The sequence below is a fragment of the Pituophis catenifer genome, unplaced genomic scaffold, assembly GCF_029215685.1.
Source record: "Pituophis catenifer annectens isolate HBS135680 unplaced genomic scaffold, rPitCat1.0.hap2 SCAF_8, whole genome shotgun sequence".
Classification (NCBI taxonomy): Eukaryota; Metazoa; Chordata; class Lepidosauria; order Squamata; family Colubridae; genus Pituophis; species Pituophis catenifer.
In genome coordinates this window covers 19,183,203-19,193,037 of record NW_027256888.1, presented here as the reverse complement: position 1 = coordinate 19,193,037, position 9,835 = coordinate 19,183,203, and the positions used below count along the sequence as shown (strand labels likewise).

Here is a 9,835-nt window from a genome sequence, read left to right as displayed (position 1 = left end):
CTCTGGTATGAATTCATTTTGTTGTAATAAAATGTAATAAAGTATTCTCTATTTGAGTTAGAAATTTTGTTTATTTCTTCAACTTCTGTAACAAATTACACTTTGCATTAATAATGAAAGTTACCAGAAGATTTGAAGGGAGACAAACAATCTGGAACATGTAAAATGGTAGTTATATCACTGAATTTGTACAAGCTCTTTGCAGCATCATTCTGAGGTTTTATTTTGTAGTTTTTTATATTTTAAGCTAAAATACACCACAAGTGTTTTTATGCTGAGCTTAACAAGTTTTTTAAAGTGTTATTTTAAAATCCAAAATGTAAATATATAAAATGAAAGATGTAAGCATGCTGCCATAATGACTCACATTAATCCTGCCTCCTTCTGTATAAACAGACAGAAAAACTGTATTCATGCAAACATTTTTGCATATGCTGCCCTCTCTTTTTCCTTCTCATTTTTTATTTTCTGCTTGACTTTCTGTACTTCCATTCGGATGGCTGTGGATGAAAAAAAAAAGATCACACATTTAATGTCACTGTGAATGTGTATATACAACATGATTTTTTTCATAAGCAATATACTAATGCAAATATTCAGAAAATTGTGTTACTTCAACCTTTGTTTAAAGAAAATATGTTTATAAATTGTGGTTTAAACCAAAGATTTCCACACCATGCTAATTCAAAACCATACAATATGCATTTCAATTTACAATCCACTCACTTTTTATAAACAGTTCAAAATGCCACAGTATAGGAGCAGGGAATAGCAAGGATAGTTCTGGATAATCTAGCATGCACATTCCATATCTTTCTCTGACCTCTTACATCAATACTGTGATGCTAGTTTAAGCATCCTAGATGTTTTTAGTCATCAATAGCAATCGTCCAATTCATCACTGAAGACAATCTGATAGTTACCTTTATCCTGAGGTGCTATGTCTTGAGCCTTCTGAAGCTCAACCTGTAAAGTTAAATAAAAAATTAAGCAATATGTAAATGAAAGAGCCAATTTGGTATGGTGATTGGCCTAGAAATCGGAAGACAGTTTTAATCCCACTTTAGGCATGAAAGTTGACTGTGCCAGTCACTTTCTCTCAGCTCAATCTACTTCACAGGGTTGTTGTGGGAAAAATAGGAGTAGGAAAGAGTATCAGGTATGTTTTCTACCTTGAATTACTTATAAAGTAATAAAGTGATAAAAATGTTTATTGCAATATTAATGAGAAAAATGTTTATACTTACCAATGCCTTATCATAATCTTTCGTTCCTTCCCAAGCTTGGGCCTTTCTATAAAGTGCTTTAGTATTTGTGGGATCTATGGCCAGAGCCTATAAAGTGAGAACATTAGTTATAATATTTTTTTGCCAATAAAATCCATTTCTAGCTATTAAGACTTGATTTAGGTGTTTTATATAAACAAATTCAATCAGGATTTAGGAAACTAAATTTTCTAGTTCTGTAATCTGGGTCGTAATCCATAGTCAATTGGATCCAATCAATTCAAACTAATGGAAAATGAAATCTAAAACACATAGTCTAAATCACTAACATCCACCATCTGGATGGTGCCATCTGTACACTAAAACTCCAATTTTCTGAATGCTCATTAAACAAACTTGGCTATAACAGACTAAATGGTAGACCCCAGGTCCTCTGTTTCTGAAACAGCAATTTACATCATTGGTGTAATTACATAATTGATGTTATTCTAACAACTGTGTAAATTTATATAAACGGACATAAATTACAAAATTATAAAAATGTCAATTGCATATATCTGAATTTATGACATTTGGAATTAACATTACCTTTTCCAAAAGTAATCAATTTGAGGTTTAATTGTTCTGGACATACTGAAATTTAACGGATCCTGGTTTAGTAGACTTCAGATGCAACAGATAAAATCTGTATACTGTATAGTAAGCCTTTGTGCAGATTTAAATTTTTATTTGCTACTTTATCCATGTATAAAATGTATAAAGTTCTATTCACATATTACACACGTGTAAACTTTCATTTGGATATAATATTCTGCTTAAGAGACAATCTTTCTACCCTATCACTTTCCTAAATTGAGGGTGTACTATATTTGCATAAGTATTCTATGATTATTATTGATTGTGTAGTGTTTGGTTGTTTGAATACTGATTATTTACATAGGTTGTTTTTTTTTTTTTTGTTTTTTTACAAATCATACTACAGGCAAACCTAAGATTATAATCTCAATTTTTAAATATGTAGTACAAACATTTGAATAAGATACTGGGATATGCAACAATTTAGATTCAAAGAGAAAAACTGACTGGAACTATGAATATGACACACCTGCCAGGAGCTCCTCTAAAAAGCTGTATATATTCCTCACCTTTGGCAGTAATAGTCATATAATACCAAGAAAAGATGGGACTGATGTAAAGATGTGACTCCTATATGGTGGTATGGGCACATATGGATGCTCTGAATTGATTTTACGTTGATTTGCTATAAAACAGCCTTGATGCAAAAATTTGATAAATTATTTTAAGAGATTTGTGGCTTCATGGAAAGCTACAGAACTTATCTTATGGAAAAATATTTACCTTAGCACAGTTTTCAATTGCATCCTGCCATTCCAATAATTTCAGTTTACATGCAGCAGTATTAAGATAACATGTCAATGCCACTGAATTCAGCTTTGCACTTTCTTCCTGTGCCAGAGCTTTTGAAGCGTCAATGTACCTGTATTAAATAAGATGGGGATTTTACAGCACAGTAGTCCTCACTTAGCAACTACCTTTGATGTGACCATTCACAAATACAACAGTAAAAAATGGTAGTAAAAAAAAGTATATTCATTTTCTGACCAACACATACACTTACTTCTAAATTTCTGCACCTGACAATAACACATGACAGATTAACACTGGCATTGCTGCATGAGTCAATTTTATCTAAATGAAACAGCAGCAATCTTTACAGTGTCCCTCCCTCTTGTGACCATTTAGTCAGGATATATTGTAGCTAAAAAGACCCCCTGTATAACTAATTTATCAACTAGCAATACTGAATCAATAATTTGCAAATTAAACCAGATTTAATTACTAGAGTCCTTTACTTACAACAGTTCATTAAGTGAACGAAATTACAACAGCACTGAAGTGACATGACTTTTCAAAATTACGACCATTGCAGCATTTCCATGGTCACATGATCAAAATTCAGACAATTGGCAACGTATTTTTGATAGTTGCAGTGTCCTGGGGTCATGTGATCACCTTTTGAGACCTTCTGACAAGCAAAATCAATGGGCAAGCCAAATTCACTTAACAACTGTGTTAATAACAGCTTTAGTGATTCTCTTAACAACTGTAGCAAGAAAGGTCATAAAATGGGGCAAAACTCACTTAACAAATGTTTTGCTTAGCAACAGAAATTTTGGGCTCAATTTTGGTCCTAAATTGAAGATTACCTGTGTATGTTAAATAATGTGCTTGCACAACATCCTGTGCCATTCAGCTAGTAAATATATGCAATATTATTTTAGCCCACATTCTTTATTTCCCAGTTGACAACTAAAGCATAGTTAGCATAGGATGGAATGGCATTTGAAATCAGTAACTTTAAACATGAGATAGTATTAACTGGGAATGTTTGATACTCTAGATAAGACTCTTTACCAGAGGAAAGTTATCAATTCTGATTAAGAAGCCATGCTATATGTGGATGAAACAGTATTATGCATATTAATCAATCACAGTTAGAGTTTGGGCAAGCATGAACTGATTAAGTCAAGTTTCACTAAATACTAAAGCAAATCCTTAAGATCATTTAAACAGGACCTAAATTTAAATAATTTGGTCTCAATTAAATTAGTTGTCTTTCCCCATTCCTTTCCCCCATTTTATTGAATTTTTTAAAAAATCTAGTGTCAAATATTGCAATGTGCAAAGCAAGTGCAGTAAAATTTTACAAATAAATGGGGCCTGGGGAATTTCCTTTGACTTTTTTTTACTTCTTTTAAACCCTTCCAATACACTCTTCTCACATTTTTGCAGAAATTACAGATTTTTTAATGGCATTATTTCAGGGATTATGAATGTATTAAAAATGAGAATAGAGCTACTTTGTCTATTCACAATTTCACTTTCTAATAAAAAAAATGTGTGTACATGGCAAATTAACCTAGGGTTACCAAATCTGGACTGCAAAAATCTGAGTGATCACTAGATGGCACCAAATAGATTACATTTTCTATATCTCTTTGCTGCCTATCAGTAGTCATCTGATGTTTGCAGTTCAGATCTGAAAATCCTTGGTAGAGTATATTTTTAAGGACAGTAAATAATTTTACCTCAAAGACTTGCTATATTTCTTGACTGCCATGGCCCAATTTTGTGATTTGAAGAAAGAATTGCCTATATTTTTTACATCTTCAGCTACAGCCACAATCTTGTCAACCTACAAAAAAAGAAGCAAATGCACTGAGCATAGTAGCATATCACTTCATTTTGTTCCATAAAGAATTGAAAGCAGTTTCCCACACGCTATTGGATATAATTGAATATAGTGTTAAAAGTTGCAATGAAGCAACATGTCAGAAGTATAAACAGAATACTCAATTTAGCTATAAAAGCTTTGGAAACTGCAGAATGCCAAGATAGAAAACAAGACTAGGACAAATTTGTGTTACATGTTTTCTACTTTAAAAAGATCAATAATATAATTTAAAGTGAACTTTTAACTAAGCTTCTTTAATATTAACATAGGAAATAAATGAAACACTTACTTCCTTTAAATCTATGTCAGAATCTTCAGGAAAGTCAGCATGAGTATCTCCAGAACAATCCATGGGAGAGATTTCCCAGTTTTCCCCTTCTTTTAGCTCTCCACATTCTGCAATAATGCACAACTATAGAAGAAATATATAAAATGCAACTTTTTCAATGGCAACCTGTTTCATTTTTCAGAAAAGTAAAAATAATCACAACTGTCTTGAATGTTAGTAGTTAAACTGCAACCTATTTACTCTAAAATGGGTAGGGAAAAAGCTATTCTCTTAATTCTCGCTTTACTACCTATCCCAGCAACCCTAACCAATTTGTTCCAGTATGCTAGAATTGAAATTAAACATCTGGAGGTACCCAGCAATTATTTATTTGTTAAAATTATTCTATATATAAGTAGAAAAGATAATTACCATCAAAGCAAACAAATTTCATTATTGAATAATTTAACTCATATTTTTAAAAGGAATGAAAACAATTAATTATCTTAAAATTTTATAATGTGAAAAATATACCCCAACGATTTTAGCTTACCTTGACAGGTTTTTCTTCTATTACTTCAACATTTTCTAGAAGTTTTACCACACCCATGCCCTTGATCACTTGCCCAAAGACCACATGTTTCCAATCAAGGTGAGGGGTGGGCACAGTTGTGATAAAGAACTGTGAACCATTTGTATTGCATCCTGCATTTGCCATGCTGAGCAAACCTGGTTTATCATGCTAAATAAAACAATATTGTTCTCATGAGAATAATACATTGGTAAATTGAAAATCTTATCTAATTTACTAATTTGTATTTACTTTCTAATTTACAATATTGTATATTTGGAATACACAACTAATAAAACCTTTCATCCAGTCAAAAAGTTGCATACCCATATATAAAATGTATACATATAGAGTAATAAAGTTAAAAGTAGGATCAATCATGAGATTGTGACATTTCAAAGACAAATATTTCCATATCTTAATAGTTATGTAAGAATTTGAGATACAATTAATTGAAATGCTCTCCTCACTTAATAAAGATAGCTGAAACTTGTTCTTTAGCAAAAACTGTCCTATTTACACTATAGAATATATTTACACATAAATACAATGTAAATGCTGTATGTTGATAAAAATAAAAGCATTTATACATTGGATTTTCTCACTGCAGAATAAGAGTTAACACTCAAGAGATTTATTCTCAGAAATCCCAGTATCCTACATGAAAGGTAACATTTAAGCAGATCATTAAAGGTAAGATCTGATCCCTAAATCTGCTCCAAGCAGAGCTTGGTGTAAATAAATATATTTAATTATTTCTTCCTTTTAATAGAAATCTTCTTAAAGCAGATTTGGAAAAAAGAACAAAAACTTTGGAAGGTATGAGGAGCTGTGTTTCTCCCTGATTTCTACCTTTTTGAAGGGCTTTATATATGGTCTTTGGTTTTCCTTCAGATCCAAAATTAATTAGCAGAATTGTGACAACTGGAAATTTTAATTATAAAACCTATTACCTTATAATGAAAATTTTCATCTTCAAACTTTTCTCCATATATACTTTCTCCACCTGTTCCATTCTGATTTGAAAAATCTCCACCCTGGATCATAAATTCTTTGATAACTACAATAGAACCAAAGTGAAAAAGCTGAAACAGATCTCAATTATCTAAAATCAACTGCCTTTTTTCCATTACTGGCTGTTTTTTTAAAACATCTCTCTCTCTGCAAATCAGCATTTTAGCAAACTAAATTGATAAGGGGTATGGAAATGTTCTAAGCATGAAACAAAACTGATAGGAACAAAATCCATGGCATTTCAAACAGTATTTTTAGTGTTCTGATCATAGGGAACAACTCTGAAATAAGCTATTCCAAGATCAAAACAAAACAAAACAAAACAAAACAAAACAAAACAAAACAAAACACTCATGCTCCAGAAATTTTGTTTTGAGGGTGAATTATATCAATTGTAGTAAGCACTTCTTTTTATGCAGAGGCACCTAATTCTATTTTTGTCTAATTTCCAAATTAATTCCTTTCATCTCTCCCTAAACATACTCAAGTGTTAAGGAACTCCCAAATCAAATATAATATGCTCTGCAGCATTTTAACACCAGGAACACTGTTATTATACGTCTTGCATTGAGCAACTTTAATTGCTTTTCAGTACCTCAATGTTTTAATGGATACAAACAAGGAACTGTCATCTCTCTAGTTTAAAAGAAAACTGATATCTTTTTAAGAGGATTTAAGATTTTAAGAAAACTATTGTTTTCTTAAAATCTTAAATCCTCTTAAAAGGATATCATCAGTTTTCTTTTAAACTAAAATAAGACACCAACATCAGTCCTTTGGCTATCCCAAATTATAACAATACAAGACTCTAGAATCAATATCACAATGGTGCAAATTTTTGGCTGTAGTTAGATGTAGAAAGAAACTAATTGATGAAGGACTTGTTTCTCATGAAATGTATGCTGTTTTTTATTATATTTATTTTTGCATGCTTTGACTGTAGTAATCTTTCATTCACTCATACAAGAATAAGTACTTACTTCTATGGAAAGGACATCCTTTATAATGAAGAGGCTTTCCAGTTGTAGGCCCAATACCTTTTTCTCCAGTACACAATGCACGAAAGTTTTCTGCAGTTTTAGGTACAATATCTGCAAACAGTTCTAATACCATTCGACCAACTGAAATGAGAGAAATCTGTAGCTGTATTTATTTTAGCAATGTGTATCCCACCATGCTTTCAATAAATTTAGGACTCAATTCACTCACTGAATTCTGCCAGTATTAATACAACTTTAAATGTATAAAGGGTTCCTGAACTGATGTTTCACCTGCCAAATATTTAATTATTATTCCAGACCAAGCAGATTTTCACTATATGTGAGACTATAACTGTTTTACCTACATTCAAATACACATAATCTAAAATCCATTGTTGCCACTAGATTTCAGTAATAACCACGGTCTACTGTTGATAAAAACCTGACCAGCATATTAGATACTCTTATAACTATTTGTTTAGCAAACCTTCAAAGTTACAATGGCACAGGAAAAAGTAACTTACAACTTGTAATAGCATTCCTGCAGTCATGTGATCAAAATTTGGACCCTTGGGAAGCATTTATTTACGATGTTTACAATGCTCTGGGGTTATATGATCACCATTTTCTCCTTTTCCAACCAGTTTTCGACAAATAAAGTCAATGGGTGAAGCCAGATTCACTTAACACCTGCAATGATGTACTTAACAACTGCAGTGATTTGTTAACTTGCAAAAAAGGCTGATAAAATTGGGTGCAACTCATTTAACAACAGAAATTCTGATCCTAATTGTAGTTGTAAATGAAGGAATACCTGTAGTTTTTTTAACAATATTTAGATTTTTATTTTAATTAGTACATCTGAGGCAAATACTAGTATTAATTTTAAAATACTATTTTTATTCAGAATGTTATTAAAACAGTAACCTTGATTCTTGATGACTACGATACAGGGTTTCATACAGTCATGATGTAGGTTATACTGGATGCAATTAGTATATTCCTTATTATGATATTTTATTGTGGTACCTTTCAATGTTGTGATACACTTTAATGATAGAAATTTCAAATACTTATTTGGAATTTATTTTTTTTACATAAGATGATAGTATTATGGATTTCTACAGAAAAGTAGTAAAATAATTAAAATTGTTTATGTTATTTCTAGCTGTCTTCTAAAGTTTGACTTAACAAAACAAATAAGTGTAGGGTGGTGAAGGAGCTTACGTTTTGATAGTTGTCGTATTTCAATATGAATTTGCTCAAAAATCAGAATCATTGGCACTGATATAAATTATTAAGCTAAGAGACAACACTAACCTAAATCTACAGCATCTGACTTCAGTGGGATTTATGGTACTTCCAAATACACACGTGAGATTGATCTGTGATTTACTGATTGAATGGAAGATATATTTTACAATAGTTCTGCAGAGCATTAACCTTCGGGCCACAAAAGCATAAAATCACAGCACATTCCTTTTCTTAAGGCTATCAAAGCCAGTTTATATACAGCGAGAACTCAATGTGAAAGCTTCATCTGACCACACCACTTCAGGTTTCAGCGGCGAGAGAAGAGTGCCCTCATGTTGTGGGAATTCTCCCTAGTTGTGTAAGGGGCTTTTGCAATGGGAGAACGGGGAAGCCCCTCATCCAAAGCTTCGACCGCTGTGATATTACCACAAGGAACACAGCGGCCTCCAGCGTTGAGTTCCGAGGCGGAGGGCTTCGAGAGACTTCTGTCGCGGCAACGGGGTGCGAGGCGTGGGACGCATTACAAAAGAAAACGCGGGGGCGCTGGAACCACCCAACTTGTCCTCCGGCGGAGAACCCTGGACAGCAGCGCGCGCGCACACAAACACCACCACCCCCGCGCGCCCCCCCCCGCCTCTGCTCGGAGCCCGTCCCGTCGAAAAGGCCCTCCTCGTTTACCGCTATTTCCTCAGAGGCGCCGCGCCTCGCCCGAAGACTGGGGCGCAGGCATTCCTCCTGCCCGAGGCTCCGATGCGGCACGGCCACCCCGTTGCCAGCCCCACCTGCCAACCTCCGAACGCGCGTGGCCACCCCGCCTTCTCTCCTGCCACCCGCACCTCGTTCACCCCCAACGTCCACATCGAAAAAGACTCGGGGGTTGCTCGGGTTGGACGGTTTCGAGAGCGGAGAAGCGTGAGACATGTTGGTGCCGGTTGCTACCGCCGAACCAAAACGCTAGCACCCCCACCCACCCCTTTTCCTGTGGCTTCCCAGGCTCTGCCGCCCTGCCTTCAGCTGCGGGCTTCAGTCAACTGGCTCCGCCTTCCTGCCTGGAGAGAGAGGCGGGACGCACTACGGCTCTTTGCCCGCTCTTTTAGTTCAAAAAGGCAAGAATCGCTCTGTTGCCAGGCGGTGCTTTCAGTTACTATATATATATGTATATATAGCAAACATTGCAGCTTCGGTTAGTAACTGATTACAGGTTAAGTACATTGTGATTTTCTTGCATCTGTGTTCCCTTACCAAAGCTTTTGAAAAGGGGGGGGG

General features: G+C 34.3%; 1 protein-coding gene across 1 annotated transcript; it reads right to left on the bottom strand.

Moving 5' to 3' along the window:
* Positions 1-5: 5 nt before the first annotated feature.
* PPID (peptidylprolyl isomerase D) lies at positions 6-9,544 on the bottom strand. The gene is made up of 10 exons (XM_070949081.1): positions 9,406-9,544; positions 7,316-7,456; positions 6,275-6,381; positions 5,304-5,492; positions 4,772-4,894; positions 4,337-4,443; positions 2,586-2,724; positions 1,248-1,334; positions 924-966; positions 6-500 (listed from the first exon to the last, which is right to left on the bottom strand). Exons 1-10 carry the CDS (start codon positions 9,488-9,490, stop codon positions 412-414), a joined length of 1,110 nt encoding a protein of 369 aa, XP_070805182.1. The 5' UTR covers positions 9,491-9,544; the 3' UTR covers positions 6-411.
* Between the last annotated feature and the right edge of the window lie 291 nt (positions 9,545-9,835).